Genomic DNA, 21,066 nt, shown 5'->3' on the forward strand with positions numbered 1-21,066 from the left:
TGAAGGGAGAGATATTCTGCTGTGGGTTAGCTGCCTGGGAAGGCAGAATTAATGGAAACTTTTAGCCATGGTGAGAGGTTTTCACAAAATCTCTGTTTAACTGAGGTTGAAAGTTGCAAAAGTTAAAAAAAAAAAACAAAACACAAAACTCCACCGAACAAAAAAACCCCATACCACCACGTCAAAGTCAACAATAATTTGCTTTGACATTTGCTCCCGGTGCTCCCCAAACGCCTGCTTGGGAAACTGCCTCGTTAGCCAGGGGAAACACTGACCGCCTTCCCGTGGGTGGGAAGAGACGGGGCGGGCCGGGGGGCGGCCCCACGCGGGACCACAGCCTGCCAGCTCCTGAGCCCCAGACCTGCGCCCTCTGCCCCACGCCATGGACTGCGGCGTGATCACCTCCAAGACCGTGCTGTTGCTGCTGAGCCTCGCCTTCTGGGTACCGTGGCGGGATGCTAGGGGACCCGGGGGTGTGGACTCGGACCCGCGTGGTTTACGTGGGGTTTGTGGCCCCGGGTGTTGGGTGCGACAGAGGGCTCTGGGAGAGGGAGCCGGTGCTGTGGGACACGACCGTGTTCTGCTTAATCAGTGTTTCCAGAGTTAATCAGGCATTTTAGTTTACCGGTGTGCAGCTGACTCATGCATTCCTATAGGAAAATACATATTTTTTCTACATATTTATTTCTAAAAAGCAAGAAGATATGGTATTTTAAGTTTCTAAGAAAATTTTTTTTTTCTTTTTGACAAGGTGTTTTTAATGTAGTAGGTTTTTTTAATAGTGGGTTTTAAAGATGTGTTGTTAAAGCAAGCTACAGGCTAATTTTGTGATCGGAAACAAATGGAGCTGCTTGGCTGCAGCAGGGTGCAAGCATTGCGCAGGGGCTGCCCTCCCAGTTTGGGGTGCGGAGTATCTGGGGGAGGAAAATGGCTGAGAACTTTGTTCCAACGATGTTCTGGTATTATTATGCCTTCCCAAATCACTTCCTCAATCATTAGGGGGAAAAAAAAAAAAAAGAGGGTGGGGTTACATACCTTTTACTCTAAGCCAGGGGTCGTCAAACTTACTAAACACAGGGACCGGCGCGCAGATGAAGTGGCAGGAATTCATCTGCAGCTGCTTGGTTTCCCCCCCAAGTCCCGGCGGGGGAGGGGGGGGCAGGGGGTTCTGTAAATACCGGGGGCCGGATTGAGGACCCTGGGGGGGCCGTAGTTTGAGGACCCCTGATCTAAACCCTGTTGTTTTGGGGGACTCAGCATTGCAGGCTTGTGGCATGGCAGCCTTGTGATGGGGACAGTAGGGCCTGGGGTGGGTGGCTGCTCAGAAGAGGTGGTGGTAATTTTGGTAACCAGTCTCCGGTTCTTCCCCTGTGTAACCCCCTGTCATCACCCAGGGATTTGTGTGCTGCTCTCGGAAGGAAACCTCATGTGTATCAGTAGCGTGGTTTGAGCGTTCTCATCTGCTATGTAGCACTTAAGTATTTTCAAAGCAGTGTTTTGCAAAGGATGCTTTCAGTGTGATGGTAGTAGCCTGAGAGTGAGGGTTGGGTGCTGCACAGCTCAGGTTAGGGGCTGTTCTCCCATGGCCCTGCCCGAGCAAGGCTAGGTAATGGGGAAGGCAGAGGACTTTTCTATAGCAAGGGAGAACTAAAAAGAACCAGATTTTTCCCAAAGAGAGAGCTCTGTGTGTGTGTATGTGTTAAATAAAAGGAATGGGAAAACCTGCTTGAATTAAACCCTGAGGTCTCATGGGGTGTTGTCCCCTGTTTTGTAAATAGGGGCCTTGCTGCTGGTTGTAGTGAGGAGCTTGTTTGTTCCCTTCCAGTCCTGTGCCTGTCAGCACAATTTGTTGCTGCATGTGTTCCAAGTAGCTCTCATGCTGCTAGCCTGAACAGCGCAGGAGGACATGTCTACTCCTGTGTGTCAATTAATGTGAGCTCACCGTGTATGTTTGGTTTGTGGTCATTTTTTTGAAATACACGTAGAGAAATATTGGAGCATCTCATTATTTCTATGTGGAAATCCCCAGAGCTTCAGCTCAGGCATACCTCAGGTTATCATCATTGCTTGGCTTTTTAAAAATCGAAAACCAGCCTTTTGTCCTCCTAGAAATGTCTGTGGTACCTTTACATCTGTTGTAGGGGAACTCTCTTAATTGTGATTGAAGCTATTAGGTCATCTGGATCCACAGACCATCAGCTATTATCCTTCTGCATGTCTGTAGCCTCGGAATTTGGGGTGACCCAGACCAGCCCTTTGGTTTTTTTTTTAATCCTAGGGAGAGCAATGCAACCCCAAAGCTTGTGGCATTTAGACACTGCTGCCTCCATTATGTGTGGTAATAATCACATTTCTGCCGCAGAACTGCAGAACCTGGAATTCAGGTTTTAGGAGGGTGGGGAAGGAGGAACTGACTCTTCTTATATGCTCTTTCAGAACACTTCTAAACAGTTGGGACTCTACAAGTACAAGGCTTCAGATCATTATCAAAACACAAGATTTGCAAGGAGCATTAGAATCCTTCTCTAACAAGTATTCATGCTCAAGCATTGCACGATGCAAATCTTGCCCAGCTTAGAAATTATTATGGAAAATAATCCACCACCTGCGTATTCAGCAGACAGTGCAGTTATAGTGCTTTGACAAAGGCTATTGCTTGGAAGTGTCCTAAAAAGCCTATAAATCCTCTTCTGGATCTCTGTTATCGTTGTGCAGGAGTGAAGAAAGACAGATTTTTGAGGATGACAAATAGGGGCTTCCTAAATTAGATGGAAAAAGTAACTTCTCTCCTACCTACCAGGCTCAGCATCATTATCTGCAGAGCATTCTGCTGTGAGGGGTGAGATCCGGCGTGCTGTAGGTGTGCATACCCCCAGACAAGGCATTAATTGAAGTGTTTCAACTACACAGTTACTAAGGGTGGTGCTTCAAGCTATGGGAGGTCTGCCCACCTCCAATTTTGCTTTTTAGCACCTATTAATTAGGTCCAAGTGTGTGGTTATTTTAGGAAGTGGGTGTTGGCCTGTTCTAGGTGAAGACTGGGGATGATGGTTTAACTTGTGGAACCTAAAAGAGGGAAAGGAAAGGTCAGAGGAGATGCTGATGTTCTTAGCAATATCTTGTGAGGGGACTTGGCTGAGTGGGATGTTGTGATGCTCCTTCAAGGAGAGAGGTGAAATGCTGGGGAGTCACTTGCTGGTCTGAGGGAAGGAACTGGCAATTTTAAAACTGGATGGAAGTTTTGTGCTCTGGTATTTCTGTATAATGTGACCTAAACACCCTCCTGGATTGCTTTTCTTCTAACCCTCCTTCTTTACTCCAAAACTGTACTGCTGAATTCAGCTGTTAGAACCTTGCTTGCTTGCCTCAGCTTCCTTGTCACTAAACAGGCCTCTCCTTTCAAGGAGGGTTTGATGTCCATCAGGAGTCCTGGGTATTTTATTGTGAGAAGGCCACCTTACGTGTTGCTGCAGTGATAATACTGTTTGCCCGAGTTTCCCATTCACTTTTTACGAGAGGTAGGCACATCTGCAGCCTTGCTTCGCTTACCCAAGGGCAGGGAGGAGGACACAGATAAGATTCCCTGGGAGGTTTTAGCAGAACTGGTGGATTTGAGAGAGCAGAATTTGATTTGATGACAGCAACAGGACTGTTCAAGAATGAGAAGGCCAGGAGAGTGATCCCAGTGCTGGTCTCTAGCAGGGTGTGCTCTACCTGTGAGAAGTGAGGGCAGGCTCGGATTTCCCCAGCTGATCCCTGGCTCCCTCTGCACCCACACACACTCAGGGTGCACCTGAACTGATTACAGGTCCTTCAGGAGCTTTACTGACTCTTCAGAAGACCCAGCTGCGTTCTGCCTCTTTGCTAACAAGAGGTGTGAACTGCAGTTTCTTGGTTGGGGTTTGACTCCAGATGGTTACAAGAGTCACCCATTGACCAGAGACTAGAGTGGGGGTTTGCCTTCTTGCCTAGTCCTAGCAAAGCTCACAGTGACCGTTGTCCCGTTTCCCTTCTCTGTCCTCTCCAGCACCCTACAGCACCTGTTTTTTGCAGGTATCTTCAGATTTGTGGTGTAGGCATTTCCAAGGAGCGTGAACCAAAGGTGTTTTGGGGTATTGGTATCATCTGTGCTTTGAGCAGCTGGTCTGGGCATCCTGGAGTATTTGGTCTGTACATAATCTTAACTCCTTTGCTCTGGATGCATCCAAGACTAAAAGCTACTAGTTTTCAACCTAACGGTGGTTTGCTGAGTGATGTGAGATGGTGTACTGGAAGCTTAAGCAATGGTAATATTGCTGTGGTATCACTTCTAAGTAATTTTTAGTAATTACTTGGGAAGAATAAATTTATCTGTGGAAAAAAAGTTCCTGCAGGTGTGAATGGTTTGAAATCACTCATGCTGGTGATGGCTGGTTTGGGAATGGTTGTTCTGAAGCCTCAGTCAGTGAGAAATCAGGATACTTAAAAAAACAAATGAAAAAAAACAACGAGGAGGATAATTTTTAATCCCTCAATGGGATTAGAAATGTGAATAGCAAAAGCTGTGTTGGAGGTTATTGGTGCTATAAACACATTTATTTCTAAGGATGGAGGTATTCTTCAAAGAGTCATTAGAGGTCTGGGTGTCAGCAGCCCTGTGACCTGTTTCTCACCTTTCCTCCATCTGTTCTTAGGCAAATCCTTAATCCTGCCTGTAGCTGCCTGCTGTATGTGACAGTGGGGGACAGGCAGCTCTGCCAGGTTTTAATGCTCTGTGTGAAACTTGACAGGAAGACGTGAAGCTGTGGAAGCTCTCCTCCTCAGTCTGGGTCAGGGGAACGACACTGATGGGCCACAGGGTCAGTCTGACTCACAGCAGTGTCCATGGTGGAAAAAGCTGCTTGGCCAAGATCTTTATTATAGTTACATTTTTTGTACATCCAGTGAGTAAAGCTGTGGTTGTTCATCCACTTCTGAAAGGGCTCCGGACTGGTTTCCCTCTGGGCTTCTTGTTTCTGTCCCTCTGATGGAGCCATGGCACTGTCTGGGGGCCCTTGGGACCCATGGAGTGATGAGCTGGGAAGGGCTGGGGGACGTTTTGACCCAGCATGAGAAGTGTTGGGTGGGAAGGGGTGGGTTCATTTCTAGCTCTGCTGTGAACTTGTTGCTGAACTATGGGAGGAAAGCAGAGCCAGAGTGGTCACTGTACAAAGCTGATACTGGGGCTTGATGCAGGATTTAGACATTTTGGCATGATTCACTTGAGCATGCCTTGAAAGGGCAAAGTTCCATTTTATTTTTAACTATTCTGCCCAAAATCGGGAAGCAGAACTGAACTGACTTTCAGGAAAATGTGCTTTGTTGGATGTATAGGGGCAAAATTAAAACTTAAGATGTCGGTGCTGTGTGAGAAATATTACTGTTTCCTGTGCACTTCTGAGGAACAAGCTTGGTTGGACTGTCCCCAGCAGTCCCTGAGGCTGTGAAAACACCTGTTAGATGGCCGAGTTACGGATCCAGCCCTAAACACACTTTGGTCTCTTCACAAGTCTCACAGTTGGCAGGTCTCTGAAACCAGAGGTCTGGTGTTGTAGAATTGCCTCTGAAAATTACAGCTGCTCGAGAGGTCCCATTTCGTTACCCCTTTGCAAGAAGCTCAGAGCTGGAAGACGCTTTATCCAGGGGGAATAGAAAGTGTCTCTTTCCTGTAGTTGATGTATGAACTGGGCCTTTCCTTCATTTTCCTTGAAAGTGTTGCACCGCCAAGCTGCATTTGCTTTACCGTTGGAGCTGGCAGGATCCTTTTCCTTACGGGAAGAGGCACGCAACAGTCACGTGGCCCTGCTGCCTGCGCCCCTTCCCTTTCACCTGGGTGACAATATTTCAGGGCAGATTAGAGGTGTCTGCCCTGTACCAGCTCTGAGAAGTTTCCCCAGGCTTTTGGATTAGCTCCACTGTTTGCTATTCAGTTTAGTCACATGATCTGGTGGCTGAGCCAGGAACAGCTTATCAAGTAACTGGGGTGGTTGTGAAGGCAAATGTTGAACTAGAGGGTGTTTTGTGTCTGAACTGGCCCTTCAGATACGAAACAGCTTGGCAGTGGCTGATAAATCCATCCATGCTCAGCTAAAGTTACACTCGCAGCAAGCTTTTGCCCTGCAGTCTGTGTCTGTATTTGGGGAGAGTAAGAGTGAAATGGGTGCTGCTGTTTTCTCCTAACAGTGGTCCTGGTGTCCTCAGAGGTGCATGTTGCTTTGCTTTCGGTTTTAGCAGCAGCACACTGGCCGCAAGGCAGGAGTTTGAGTATTGTAAGTCAGAGGATTGGGGCGCGATTCCTTGCTTTGCACTGGTGTGCAGTCTCCACAAGGACAATCTTCATGCTTCGTAGGATATGTGCTGGCTTTTAGGGATGGGAAAATAACCCTGGAGTTAGGCTTGGGGAAGAGAAGAAGATATGCTTGGACAACTCTAAGGAAAACATTTATTTAATATAACTTGAAAACAAACCACTAAAACCAGGATCCCCTCTTGAGAGTGTCGGTTTGCAGCATGTAGAAACTGGCAGTGGATGTCGGTTTAGTTTTTGTTGGTTTTCTTTTTCCCTTAAAAGAGCCACAGGTTTTCAGAGCCTTTTGGCTGCTGCTTCTTGTTTTCATTTGAGAAAGAAAAGGAAAAAGCAAGCGCTTCCGACTGTAGCCACTGAGGAGCCCTGCGGCATGTTTTGAAGGCAAGCCAAAACATGCCCCATAGTTGTACATCTCAGCTGAATATTTAGATATAATACAAATTGAAGAGTTTCCCATGGCTTTGTGTAAGTAGGCTCAGTACAGTTTTGTTGGTTAGGTCCCACTTCTGTACCTCGCATGAGGAGACTGGTTTAAAGGTTTTGAAGTTGTGGCTAATGACTGGCACGAGATCAGTGGTAAGTCTCTCCTGGGGCTGTTGGTGCTGCTGGCAATCAAAGACAGCTTGGTAGGGGCTCACAGCTTCGGTGCTTTTTGTTCCAATCCAAAGCCAACTTGCTAAGTTCAGTATTTTTTTATTATTTTGCAAATCAATCTTTTCACAACTTGAGAGTCTGAGGGAAGACAGAAAGTTCTTAAATTGCTTTTCTTTCTAGTAGGAGGTGGGGAAAGATTTGAAGCTATGGGCTCCCAAAGCCTCAGAAACTAAAGGAGCTGTGGGACAGTGGGGAGCAGAGCCATGTGTGTCCTGGAAAGCAGCTTAGCAGAAAAAGCTCTGGGGGTCCTGGTGGGCACCAAGCTGACTGTGAGCTAGCAATGTGCCCCTGCTGCATGAAAGTGGAGGGTACCCTGGGCTGCATCAGGAGGAGTGGTGCTAGCAGGTGGAGGGAGGTGATCCTTCCCCTCAGCACTGGTGAGGCCATGTCTGGGGTGCTGTGCTCACCAGTAGAAGAGAGACAGATGTGCTGGAGAGGGCAATGAAGGTGATGACAGCACTGGAGCATTTCTTCTGTGAGGAAAGGCTGAGAGAGCTGGGATTGCTCAGCCTGGAGAAGAGAAGGCTCAGGGGGATCTTACTGATGTATGTAAATACCTGAAGGGAAGATGCCAAGAGGATGAGCCAGGCTTTTCTCAGTGGGGCCCTGTGACAGGACCAGAGGCAATGGGCACAAACTGAAACACAGGAAGGTCTCTCTGAACATCAGGAAACATTTTTTTCATTGTGAAGGTGACCAAGTGCTTGCACAGGTTGCCCAGAAAGGTGTTGGAATCTCCGTCCGTGGAGATACTCAAAAGCCATCTGGACATGGTCCTGGGCAGCCAGCTCTAGGTGACCCTGCTTGATCAAGGGGTTGGACCAGATGATCTCCTGAGGTTCCTTCCCACCCCAACCCTTCTGTGCTTCTGTGACCTCCTGCGCTCGTGCATGGCCAGCCTGTCTGGCGGTGGCTGGGAGCTGTGGCAGATGGTGGGTGCATCCCCTCCATAGCAGTTGTTGCCTGTGTGGCTATCGGGTGGACATGCCGGAGCCTGCCTGCTGCTCTGTGCTGCAGGTGGAGGCTCCTAGCCTGTAAGGAGGGTCACACACTGTCCTGGATGAAACAGTCAACATAAGTGTGGCAATAATTTATTGTTCAGAGAAATGAATACCATATGCAGGGTTGGAAACGGTAGCTGAGGCCAGGAGGGCCTTCCTGGCTGGCAGAGTTTTAAACCTGGGACAGAAAAAGGGAATCTGTGCAGGTGGGATGGGAAGCGCTCAGCTAGGGTTGCCCTAATTGCTGGGGAATAAACAGCTGTGCCTTGGGTGAAGGGACACTCTCACGTCTGCGGAGCTGCATGGTCCGTATGGGCTAAGTGGATTTTTAAACAGGAGTTGTAAAGTCATTAAAGCGAGCATAAAATGAAGAAGGCTTTCTCAGATGTGCTCAGTGCCTTTGTTTTCCACTGAAGTCACTAGAAAACCTGTTGAATCCATGGAAATGGAGTAACACAGCAGCTAGGGAGGACTTGAAAATCTGGTGGCAAATGGGAAGAATAAAACTTGTAGTACAATAAAGCAGTAGTAAGAGCTGGAAAGTGTAATTCCCCTTGCCATGCACGTGGGCTGTTAACTAATAAATTATTTATGGAGGAAATGTTGTGCAAACCCTTTTCAGCAGAGGATTTACGTGTCAAGGTAAATCAAAACTTTTTCTGTGCACAAAAAACCCCAAAGACAAGGACTGTCTTCTGTGATAAGGAGGGGCTCTGCAGCTGTAACTAAGAGCAGTGTGGCTGGGGCTTGATTCTAGATATGGGGAGCATGGGGACAGCGCAACAGAGCCAAACAGTTGGCAAACTAATAATTGAAGATGATATCTTAATCTGTCCTCTGGCAAATAAAAATTGCTGAAAGGGTGATAGCATCCCAGTGAATGCAGCTGTTGGATCCAAAGGCAAAACATCAGCATCAGGTGTTGTATTGGGTGAGGTTATCTGACTTAAATCACTGCTATGCAAAGATACTGGTGAAAAAAGGTGGCTTTCAAGCCTTAAAATTAGCTAAAACATCTCTGTGAGCCAGTTGTCTAATGAAGAACTAGAAGGCAATGATTCAGAAAATGTTTGTGTGGATATTGATAGTTCAACAACTGCTATTACTCTTTAAAGATAAACAGTAATATTTACCATAACTTCCTTTGCCCATAACCATAAAAAGTTAATGGTGTGGGACAAAGTCAAATCAGGCCAACTTTTGCACTGTGGCTTTTCCTTTTAACGCTATAGCTTTGTCACTCTGTATTTAACAGACCAGCCTTTTAAAAAGAAATTCCTATACTGACCACGTTAACAGAGCAAATGATGAAATCAACGCTCTGCACCTGGAGGGTGCTGGGAGAAGCCTTCAAAAAAACCTCAAAACTAAACCCACTGCTTTTTAATTTCATAGCTACTAGTTTGGCTCCTTTACTGTATTTTATTTAGGTTTGTCAGGGGACAGAGAAGCTTATGCTGATAAATGTGAATAAACACAAACCTCTGTTCTCAGCTATCATGTAAGGTCAGCTTCTTAAAACAAAGGGGGAAAGTAGAAAAATGTCTGTTCTGCCTGACCGATAGATGCAAATTTTATTTTTTTCTTTTTCAGAGCAGTTGTATAGAGGGAACTCTAAGGGGCCCTTAGCTATGGCTGTGACACTGATAAAGTGTTGTGAAGTATTTGCATGAAGGGCAGGGGCTCATGGTTAGCAGCATATTAAAAATTCCCCTTCTGTCAGTGGGATACAATGTAAAAATCTTGCTGTACTTTAAAAATATATAAAATCTCCTGTTTTCCAGCAGCTGTCCTGATCTGCATTAGTGAGGCAGCACAGGCTCCTTACAACCATCCAGTCTTGTTTGCTTCTCTTTCTCGGGTAAGATTGAATGTTCACAGTGCTATGTGTGCATCATTATCTGGCTGGAGGGAGTTTCAGCTTGTTACATAGATTATTGCAGCAGAGCATCACTGTGTACCTGCCTCCCTGGCTCAGCCAGCTGGGCTAAGTATGGAAGAGGTGGATGAAGGGGTGAGTACCCTTGCCCCGATCCTGCTGCAATTACCAGCCTAGGAAAATCCAGTCGTTACAGCTTTGCTTTCTTTTTGCTCAACCCCAAGAAGGAGTTCATTGTTTGCACTCAAACAATTTAAGATCTCTGCTTTCTGTCAGGGGCACAGGATACGAAAAAGCAAGTAATTCTGGTGTTAGGTCCTTGAACCATGTGAGCTGTGGTGGGTGAGACAGCAGAAACAGTTGCAGCTTTGTTGCTCAGCTGTGAAATGGGGCTTTCTTGCAAAATTTGCATTTGCCTCATGTCTTCAGCTTGTCTTATGGGAATCATCAGGGTCACAAAGAAATAGCAGCAGCGTTTCCTGGAGCCCCGGTAAGTCAGCTGGTGGTGTTTGGGGAGGAAGGGGTAAGGTTAGGATGTTCTGCTTGCGTCACTGGCAGATCACAGCTACTTGCCAGCAGCAGTGCAGCCCCACAGACCAGGTGAACTGGTTCTCCCGTATCAGCCTTGCATCACTCCTTGGCTGCCTGCGCTGAGGTTTGTGCCAGCTGTGTTGAGCCAAGCCTCTTCCATGCATTGCACGATCCTGTTCTGCACAGAGTTCTTCTGAAAGTAAACATCCAAGCAGGAGATGAAAAAAAAAAATACTGTAAAGAAAAATAACAATTTCTAGTGTGAATTTCTTGGTATAATTCTGGCAACCTTATGTGTAATTTTAGATGTGTTTGAGAAAGTGTTTGATTAATTATGAAGAAGGAATTCCTTGATCTTTCTCCCCAAAAGTAGATGCTTAAACTGTGAAAGATTTGTGAAAAAATTTTGGGGAAAAAAATTGTGAAAGATACTTTTTGTTGAGATCCAACAGAGATCTGTTTAATTAGGCATAATTAACAGACTTAAGGTCTGTCTCCAGCAGTGCACAGGACATTTCTTGTATTTTTTTTCTAGAGAAGTTTCATCTTAGATCTAGGAAAGGGCTGAAGGTTTTGCAGTGTTGGAAAATCCTTCCAGCAGATTTTGAACTTGCCTTAAATACTGGGAAGGCTTATGGAGAGAGTTTAGATTTATGTCCTGAAATATTTTTCATCCTTGCTTTTGAAGTTTGCCTCTGGGACTTATCTGCAAAAATAAAACAGGGAATAGACTGTTAGCTGAAATGCCTTCCACTCCTGAGTGACCCTGCTCTTCCAGGCTTCAAAACCTTCACTTTGAATTAAGAACAATGGGTGAAGTTGTGGTTGTATCTCAGTTTGTGGGGAAAAATGTGAACTTCCTTTAAGCCAGATCTTTACCCAGAGTCTTTTAATTTTACCTCATTATACTTCCTCTTTCTGCTTGGAAGCAGAAGTTCAGAAATTATAATAGACCTCTTGCTGGCAGTGTTTTGTCTCTGACCAGAACCCAGACAATCCTGGATGTTGCAATAAAGCCAACTGTGAAAGTGCTGGTCTATATTTGCATTGCTAAAGTTTAGGTAAGTATCTCCTTGAACTCAAGACTGGACCCTCTGATGTTGGCTTATTGTTGTGGAGCTTTGCTAGCCCTGTCTTTATGGGACTTCTGTGAACTGGCTTCACAGTTCTGTTTCCTTTTTTTAAAAGTTGTGGTAGCCTTTTAGTAGCAACAAGGTTTTTCGTAGTTTTGTGCGGTTGTTCGGTCTTTAGCATTTCTTGTGCATACTTCCATTGCATTGTGCAGTGACCACACTGAAAATAGGTAGAAAACCAGTTTTAAATTATAGATGAGAGATGAAGAATGTGTCTGTTGTCTAAAGTGCTTGCAGAAGGATAATAGAAATATTGGGGGTTCTTTGGTGTAAAAAATCCTATAGGAAGATTAAATTTTGAGGCAGACTGTCTTTAGAAGTACAGAAGTACTTGCAAAGGCTGGGGCTAGAGTTAGGCAGAAGAGCAGGGCTTTACATTCACTGAAGACATACACTTTGCACATTACCTAAGTCACAAGGCTGTTTCATTGCGCACATTTTGACGTGTCATTGACACTCAATGTGGATGACTGATTTACTTGCCAAAAACATGGTTTATGCCTTTTTGTACCCAGCTATTTAGTCTGTGCTGCCTTCCCTGTGGTAGTCACTCCAGCTCCCTTCCTCCAGGCACTACTTTCCTCTACCACGAACCTTTCTGAGGGTCTCTCAGTCCTTCTGGTTGTCTCCTGGAGCTTCAGGCACCTGGTTGATGACAGCTGTGGTGGGACATCTGAATGTCGGCACTGAGCTGTACCCAGGGCTGATGGTCTCAGGAAAAATGTTCTCATTAGTGGCTATGCCCAGATTCAAGCACTTGGTTTAAAAGTGCATGTGCAGGAGGCTTTGTGCTGCTAGTGGCCGGCTTCACCTTTGCTTTGGGGTGACTGCCTGGCAGTACTGCCTCTAGTCTGGAATTTGTAAAGCCATAACTACACTTTGCATTAGGTTTGCAGTGATGGCAGCAGCACAGAGACCAAGGATGAGGTGATTTTGGGGTACAAGTACAGTGGCTGGGATCGTCGCCATATTGTGTCTGTATTCATCGGGAAGGGTTATGACTTAGTACATGCATCTGCCTGAAATTTCCCCAAAAACTGAGAAACCAGAATACCATTACTATCCAGCCATACCCATGTTTACCAGGAAGGCTTCAAAACCCAGCCACAAATGCAGTCAGGGGTTGCAGTCAGGTTTGGAAGGCTGACAGTAACTAACTGCAGCATTATTCATGTAATGCTTTCAGTCATGCACAGTGCTAAGTAGGGAGAAGTTTTAAAGTTAACCCAGAGCATCATGCTGTTCCTGCTGCCGTCACCTGGATGTTTTCCACAGCTTCTATGGGAGCAGAGGCCAAACTCTGAATCCTTTTAGGAACTGTATGAGCTGCTTTCTGAGCTGGTGCTGGCCCAGCTAAGCAGAGCAGTTCTGTGGTTAATAAAAGGCCCTGCAGCCCTTGTCTTGAATCTGCATTGTTTTCACTGGGTTTGGGGCCAACAAGGCAAATCACAGTGCTCGACGGTCCCAGGAAATATTAGAAATAAAGGATATATTGGGCAAGTCCCATCATCACGTTTTCTCCACGGTGATGGATAGTTAGCCTGGGAGTGTTGCTTCCTTCTCGGTGGCAGCCCTTGCACAGATGGTGCCATTCCAGAGTGGATAATAGGTGGACAGTTGCACATGCATCCAGCTCTCCAGGCCAGAAATACGGGATGTGCTTTTTGAGTCATACACCTCGCTCTTTTTGTGCAATTGAAGGCAAGGCAGGATGGAGGCATGGTGTCCCTAGCTCCACCTTTAGTGCTTCTACCACTCCAGGGATTTTTCCTGTCCCGCTTTCATTACAAGAGCATAGTGTTGGAGAAAGAAGAGGTGATGTTGCTCACGGTGGTGAAGTGAGAAGGCAGCGGTGCTCTTTGAGCTAAAGTGGTCGCATCTTTCCCCGGCATGCCTAAAAAGGGCTGGGAGGAAGAAGCCCTGGTCACTGTATGCCTGCAGACAGGGAAACAGGAAAGAGCTTATCCTCAATGAGAGGAAGTTAAAGGAAGTTTTACAAACTGCTTTAATCATTAGCATCACCTGAAAACCCAGTGCGTGTGGAGAAGAAAAGAACAAAACCCACTCTTGAGAACTGGTGGATCCTATAGCTTTTCCTATAATAGCTCACTTTGTAGAGGACCTGCCGTATCTGAGCCCCAACACAGCAGGATCTTGCATGATGTGCTGAAAGTCTCTAAGGGTGGTTTCATCACTTGGGGTGCCTGATCCTGGTAATTTTGAGGTACAGATAGCGTCCAGGAACGCAAGAGTAGCGTGGGATGGGAGCTGCCTGAAATGAAGGCTGTTCCCTGTGCTTGGAGGTAATTGAAGGGCAGGCACCAGACCTGGCTGGAGGGGAAGGAGCCAAACAAGGTAAAGGAATTAGCAAGTCCTAGCTCCAGTGTGAGGAGTGTTGGATTTTAATTAAAACGTTCAGCACTGAGGGAACTAATGAACTGCTCATAAGCCGTGTGATGAAATCCAGCAGTAGCCTATTGAAAACAGACAGACTGGTTTCCCTCAAGTTTTCAGAATGTGAGTTATGGATGGTGTTTCATTTTATAGGCATTGTCTTGTGCTGCAGGATTATAGAGCATGGATGAGCTGTTGTAACTCCTGAGAGAATTTTTTTTTATGCCATTGGTGAGGTATTGGCAAGGCATCGCTGAGTCTTCTGGTGCTACTTCCAGGGCTGTACCCAGTTCTGTGCATAAAAGCCTCTGTTTTCCAGGGCTGCTAGCTGGGCAGCTGTCACTGATGCACTGTATCTTGGCCTCAATCAGCAAAACACCTTTTTGGAGGAGAGTTTTATTTCAGAGGTTGCAGAAATGTTTCCTCCAGGACAAGCAGGGACTGTGTTTTGCTGAGACTAGGAATATTTGTACCTGTTTTAGTGGTTAATGCTGTGTAAGAGTGTAAAGAATGAGTTTTTTCTCAAAATAAAGCCCCAAACTAACAACGCACCCCTGTAGTGATCATCTTAAAAAGTTGATTCCTGCAAATGCAGCATTGGGTAGGATGTGGGCGATCTTGGGTAGGCAGTGTGAGCTTGGCCTTCTGCAGAGGCACTGGCTGACACATGTCAATAGACTCTGGTGTTTCACAGTTAATGTGGTGGTTCATTAATAGAGGAGTGAATACTGGGTTGTGAATTTTGTCTTCTCGGTGTTAAAATTCGAATGGGTAGCTAGTTTCAGACAGCATTTTTTTCTTCTAGATCTTTGCATTCTGTAGTCATTGCTTCTAAAGTGGAAATATTAATTGTACCGTTACAAAAAGCTCCATGTTTACTTTCCTGGGTAGATGCTTAATAGATGACTGCTAATAATTTACTTTATTGCATTTCAGGCAGCAGCAGCAGGTCTCAGCTATGTTGGGGCATATGTCATTAACACCTACAAGAGCTATGACAACTTTCTGCAGGACAAGTATGCTCTGTTGCCAGCCATGATCATTATTTGCATTGCTGTGATAATGTTCATCATTGGGTTGATCGGCTGCTGTGCCACCTTCCGGGAGTCTCGTGTTGGTCTAGGGCTGGTGAGTGGTACATGTTCTTGCATGTCCTCTTCTTCACCCTGTTGCATGGTATGGGAGGTGCTGCACTAGACCGTCTCAGGATGTACAGGACAGAAAGTGAAAGATTATTCTGAAATATACTGCTGAAGCACTGCTCCTCTGTGGGAGTTACATAGAGCTGTGACACACTGATTGGTGGTGAAGTGCAGGCTAAATTATTGGTGGCACTGCCTTGTACAGACAAGTACCCACAGCCATGGACAGTTTCATGGCTCTGCCTCAGCTAGCTTGCTGGAGATGAGTGTGAAGAATAGCAAGTTTTGAGAAGCAAGGTGGTGGTGTAGGAACAGAAGTGAATTTTCAAAGCAAGCAAAACAGATAGATTTTTCTACTGACTTTAGTTCTCTGAATCCTGTAAGTACTCCTCAATGACTTCTAGAATGATTTTTAAAAAGCTGGAAAGGTTCATGTTGAGTAATTTCAGGCCCCCAACTCACACCTTGAAGGCGATGTGAGCTCAACAGGCAGTGCCCAACATATCTAACTCAGCTGCTGGTTCATCTGTGCAGTGTCCTGTTTGAGACTGCCCTTGTGAAGTGTCTTCTAGGCTCTTCACACAGACCATGTCATGGCAGTGTTCAGGAAACTGCCTACATTGGGCACAGATCGTGTGGAGCCGCAGTCGTAGTCCCAGCCATGCACAGTAGTTTCCTATTCTAAATTATTTTCCGGAAACTGTTTTGATTGGAGAGGCAACAACAGATAATGATAACCTACTACTATAAATTCATGTGATGGGTAATGTGCAATTGAATTGAAATGCTGTGGAATTCTTCCTTACAGTCTCCCTCTTTAAATTTCAGTTCTTGGCCATTATCCTGATTATCTTTGTTGCAGAAGTATCTGCTTTTGTCCTGGGATTTGTTTACAGGGAAAAGGTAAGCAAAGAATTAGCATCTCTGTACTAACCTAAAAGTAAAGAATAGATCTTGCATCTTTAGGGCATTTAGATATGTCCAGTTTTCTTGCACTTCATCCCCTATCCTGCAGCCTACAGGGCAAGCAGGAATGGGGATGTCACCATCTGGTATGTGGATCAGTCTTTGTTGGGAACATGGTAAATACATAAAGTTATCTGACAGCCATCGCAACAATCTCTACATTGGATTAAACAGTTGTTGATGCTCACAGTGGAGGGCTTTTCCATCAGGGGAGGCAAACTTCGATCCAGGAACATGATTCTGGTTAAGTGCCACTTGCATTTTATCTAAACATCGCTTGTTTTGGGGATTTATTTTTTTTTCCCTGACTTAGTTGGAATACAGGTCTTTTGCAGTTTCCACTAGATAAAATTTTTAGCTCTCATGTTAAAACAGTATGTTCCCACCCCAAATAGGTAAAAACTGATGTGCAAGGCACAATGCGCTCAGTCTTTGAGAAGTATGATGGGAATAATCCAGAGTCTACTGTTGTGAATTACTTGCAAGAACAGGTAAGAAAATATTTAAATTGTCCTGAGAATTATTTAGAAAAGAACACTTGGGCCCTAAACAAGGTATTTAGGCTCAGGGAAGAGAGTCCACACTCAGCAGTAAACACTGCAGCAGTGAACACTAGCACATGATTCTCCAAGGCGATTGAGATGAGGGTGCTCCCCACTCTGCAGCGTTAGCATTTTGAGGTTGTTGGTGTAAAGTCTATGTAAACGAGTGATATCGCCAACACAAGTAGCCTTTAGATCAAGCCAAATGAGTACATCTGAGTAACTGCTGCTAAGAACCTCGTACCATAAAATAGAAAGATGACAAAAGACTCTGTCCTGCAACCTGTCACTTTCATGTGAGAGCTGTCACAAAGAATAAACCAGTAAGGAGGTAATAATGTATGAAAGGAGGTTGATCTATTTTATCTACGGCTGTTTTCCTGAAGTACTGCTACTTGTAATTCTGCCACATACTGAGGGCAGCTCCTGCCCAGTATGCCCAAGAGAGGTCTAACTCAACATTAGCATTCATGTTTGTATATATTCATACATGCCCATAACCGTCCTGTGTTTGGCAGCTTCATTGTTGTGGGGTAAAGAACTACAGCGACTGGACAACCACCCAGTGGTTTAACTCCACTGGTAACAACAGCGTCCCACTGAGCTGCTGCAGGCAAGAGATGAAGAACTGCACAGGGCATCTGGATCAGCCACAGGAACTCAATACACGGGTGAGGATAAAGGGCACAGTTTCACAACCGGGCCATGATCATTCTCAGCCAGCCAGAGGAAGGCACTTCAGGCAGGGTTTAGGGATAATTTCATCCAATTCTTTTCATCAGTTTGTCCCCTGAGCCTTTTTCTCCCCATGGTTTTCCTCTAGCTAACTTCCTTCTTTAATTCCATAAAAACTCCTACATGACGAAAGAGAGGCACCAGTCTGGATATTTGGTCATGTCTGTCTGTTGGTAACTCCTCCATTTCATTTTGCTACAGAAGCAACACGACAAGGCCAGAGCACTAGCTATGCACACACAGTAGTTCAGACAGATCTGGGGTAGGGGAAGAAACTCTTTTAGGATTGACCATGCTGAGTATGGAGAACTGCATACCAGGTTCTTCAGTCTGGGGCACAAGCCCTTAAGTTGACTTTTATAGATACCATTGCTGGTCTTCCTGGCTCTGGTTGTGGGCACATCTTTAAGTCACTTGAGCTACAGGAGACTGAGAAGCAGCAAAATGTCAGTGAATTGTGGTTTGTCAGTGCCTCTCAAGCAAGAGGAGAACAAAAAGCCATTGGCTCTGGAAGACAAGAATGGAAGCCCTCAGGTCTGCAGTGGTTGGTTAGACAGGCCTTGCAAGATCCTGCTTCCTTTGAAGCGTTGGGGAGAAAAATATTTTTTTAAAAGTCCAGCTGAATTAACATGTTTTAACTTGTTTTCATGTTATCTCTTTCATGGCAGGGCTGTGCAGATGAGCTGGAGTCTGGGCTGCAGAGCGTTATCAGCTACGCCATGCTTGTAATCCTGGGGTTTGCCATTGTAAAGGTAAATGTTTCTGTCGCTTCCTGTGTGAAAAATAATACTGTTTGCCCTTCGATCTTGGGGCTTTCTCTTCTACCATGTCCTATTAGCCTACAGTCTTTTTCTGGCTGTGAAGTAGACTGGGTCTTCTGTTCCTCACTTGTTTTCTTACTTGTCTCCATTTTGTCTGCCCAATGATGAGGGGGTTATCCAAAAAGCTAGTAGGGGATTTGGGATGGCAAGTCAATTGAGAATCCATCTCGGTCCTTTGGTAGGAAGTACAAAAAGGTAAGTGTGCTAAAAGGCCTGGATCTAGAATTCTTTATTAAAACAACTTTTTCTATATTTAACTGGAATTTTAAAAAATCCTCATTAAAGTTTGTTTTTAGATATAACCCAATGAACAGTCCTGTGCTTGAAGACTTGGAATCAAAATGGATTAGAAATATGAATAGGAGTGAAACCAGCGGGCCTTTTTATAGATTAACAAGACTGAATTAAATTAAATGTGAAAACAGATCATCTTGTGGGTGAAAATTAGATTTGAAATGCTCTGATGGAAAACTCCTCACAATTGACACATCAAAGAAATGCCTACATAGCTTTGTGAAGGTTTGACCCATAAGCCTGGTGGTTTGTCATTGTTCCCCGTACCTGTTCTCCAAGATTAGTAACCTGTTCCTTGTTGGCAGTGATTTGAACCATCTAGTAACAGCAAAGTGTTTTTTCTTTGACTATCTGCTCTCTGTAGAAGAGTGGCTGTAAGTTTAATCAGTGCAGAACATTTGCAGTTTAATGCCCCACTCCTGCACTCAAGGCAGAAGCCAGTCTGTCCAGATGTCAGCTCAGGACTGGGACTCGACTTAATTAAACTTTCCTTTTCTTAATTTTGGCCCTAGCAGAGAGATCATTGTTTACAGTATTTGATCTCATGGGCATAAATTGCTCAGTGATGAGGTTTCCATCATTTCCTTTCCCTCTATAAAAGTGATGAGTTCTAAGCTCCCATTACATGTCCCATTACTATGTGTGATGAACTCTCCCATCATGATCTCTCCTGTGATTGTCTCCAAAGATTGCCTTTGCATATTCTGTGCTATCTTTATTTGCATATTTTATATGCTTATATATTTTGTAGACCTAATTTTAAGTCCAGAATAATCCCATACTTTCACTAAAATTTTTCCCCACAATAAGGTATGTGTATGTAGAAATTAATGGGAGAAACCAGGGAGGAAACTGTTGAGGTGGAACTATTACTGGAAATTGATATGCAAATAAATCACTTTCTGTAGGTGTGTTTTTAAAGTGTTTTTTAATATAAATGTTCTTGCTATGAGGAAGAAGTCTAACATAGGTGTTGAGCCTGATGACTGAAACAAAAAGATACAGCAAAACTAAATCTCTTGTGCACTCTCTTTTTCAGTTCTTTGGCATGCTGAGTGTCTGCGTGCTTACTTGCAGGAGAGAAGACAGTGGATATCAGCCTCTTTACTCGGGGGTGTTTGCTTAATAAAATGCAAAGATCACTTTTTTTTTTTTTGCTTCCTGATGATAAAATAGACTTGTAAAGATGAATGCTAAAGGACGATTTATGACCTTCTTGCTAAGTATTTTACTTTATGTATATGAGGTGGGAAGAACGTTGTGTACTGATTTGGGAAGGTTTCTTGTGGGTGATGTGAAATGGCAATTTCAACATTCAGTGCCCCACAGTAATGTACCCTGATGTTGCATATACCACAACTTTATGTAGGTTATTGTAGATTTGGATTTGTGACTTTAGATAGCACCAGATGGTGTAACAGACTCCAGAAATAATCTTTCTTCCGAAGTTCTTTCCTCTACCCTTAAACCATGGAAAAGAAATGGTATTTTTGATCGCTGAACTGAGACAGCAGGAGTGGTTTCAGTTGTCTGCACAAGTGTCAGATCATTCCCATGGCATGCTTAATAAGCAAAAGAAACTTTAGAATGCCAGGTTCAAATATTCTTCATAAACATGCGGAGTTAGAGTACGTTTTCTCTATATCTCATGGTGCTTCTATTAAACTCATAATTTTTAATTTTTTTTTCTTTTTTTCCCCCTTCTCATGGTCATATGTTGTAATTCAGTTTCCAGCAGAGGTTGTTGGTGCAAGACAACCCGATGTTGAAAGTCTAGAAGAGGAATTTGAGTTGGGTTTTGAAGCAGCTAGCAAATGTGAACATTCCCAGGGTAGGAGGGGGATGTGTGTTTTGAGCTTTTTAGCTCAGGACATCTCTCTTTAGCTTGTTTTTTTAAAATTATTATTTGACATTTAAAATTGCTTATGAAGCAGGGGGTTTGAATATTATTTTTTTTCTTGTACTGATGCTTTTATGGTTTGTCTACACAAAGACCATGTCTCTGTGTTCAACGTAGAAGTTGCCAGAGTTATTGCGATGCTGGGAGACAGGAGCTACAGGCACCTTGACTCGGTGCGGTCGTGCAGACGGGGCTGGGGGCAGGGGGGGCTAGCACAGCCTTCCCGGTGCTGCTGAAGGTCTGGCCACTTCCCACTGCTAAAAACGTTAAGATGATGCATTCTTGTACTGAGCAATTTCACTGTTGTCTGGCGACTCGTGCTTTGTTAGTTTTCCTTTCTCCTCTAAGGTTTGCTGAATGCAGTCACTTCTAGGATTGCATCACTGCTTCAGAAATGGCCTTTTATCTCATTTGTATGTTAATCTGTTTTGGTTCTTCAGGGGGTTCGGGGGAGGGAGGGAGCTATGAGCTATTCTTTGCTAGGGAATTGTGGAAAAGAAGAGGTTTTGCTTATTTTCTTTCTTTGGAGAGATAAGCAGTCTACCTTTAGCAATAAACCTTTGTAGCTAATTAGAAGAGAGGAGTTTGGGCTAAGTGTAAGCTGTTTATTTATCCCACCCAATTATGTATCCCACCCCACAAAAAAAAAACCAGCCAAAACCCCAACTAAGCCAATTTAAAAAAAAAAACCACCAATAGCCCCAATGGCTGATATTCTATAAGATGTACCAACATGAGTATGTTTATGT

At 44.6% G+C, this 21,066-nt stretch overlaps 1 protein-coding gene across 2 annotated transcripts; it reads left to right on the plus strand.

Annotated features, from left to right (window-relative positions):
* The first annotated feature begins 312 nt into the window (after positions 1 to 312).
* On the plus strand, positions 313 to 20,994 carry LOC119141636 (tetraspanin-36-like). Of its 2 annotated transcripts, none has more exons than XM_037374122.1 (7): positions 313 to 442; positions 14,854 to 15,045; positions 15,888 to 15,962; positions 16,421 to 16,516; positions 17,086 to 17,238; positions 17,971 to 18,054; positions 19,457 to 20,994. In XM_037374122.1, the coding sequence occupies exons 1-7, from the start codon at positions 383 to 385 to the stop codon at positions 19,541 to 19,543; spliced, it is 747 nt and encodes a 248-aa protein (XP_037230019.1). In that variant the 5' UTR covers positions 313 to 382; the 3' UTR covers positions 19,544 to 20,994. The 2 variants fall into 2 exon arrangements, with proteins under 2 accessions (XP_037230019.1, XP_037230020.1); XM_037374123.1 differs by lacking the exon at positions 313 to 442 and adding an exon at positions 6,755 to 6,901.
* The last annotated feature ends 72 nt before the right edge of the window (positions 20,995 to 21,066 follow it).

This window comes from Falco rusticolus, chromosome Z (assembly GCF_015220075.1).
Source record: "Falco rusticolus isolate bFalRus1 chromosome Z, bFalRus1.pri, whole genome shotgun sequence".
In the NCBI taxonomy this organism is placed as follows: Eukaryota; Metazoa; Chordata; class Aves; order Falconiformes; family Falconidae; genus Falco; species Falco rusticolus.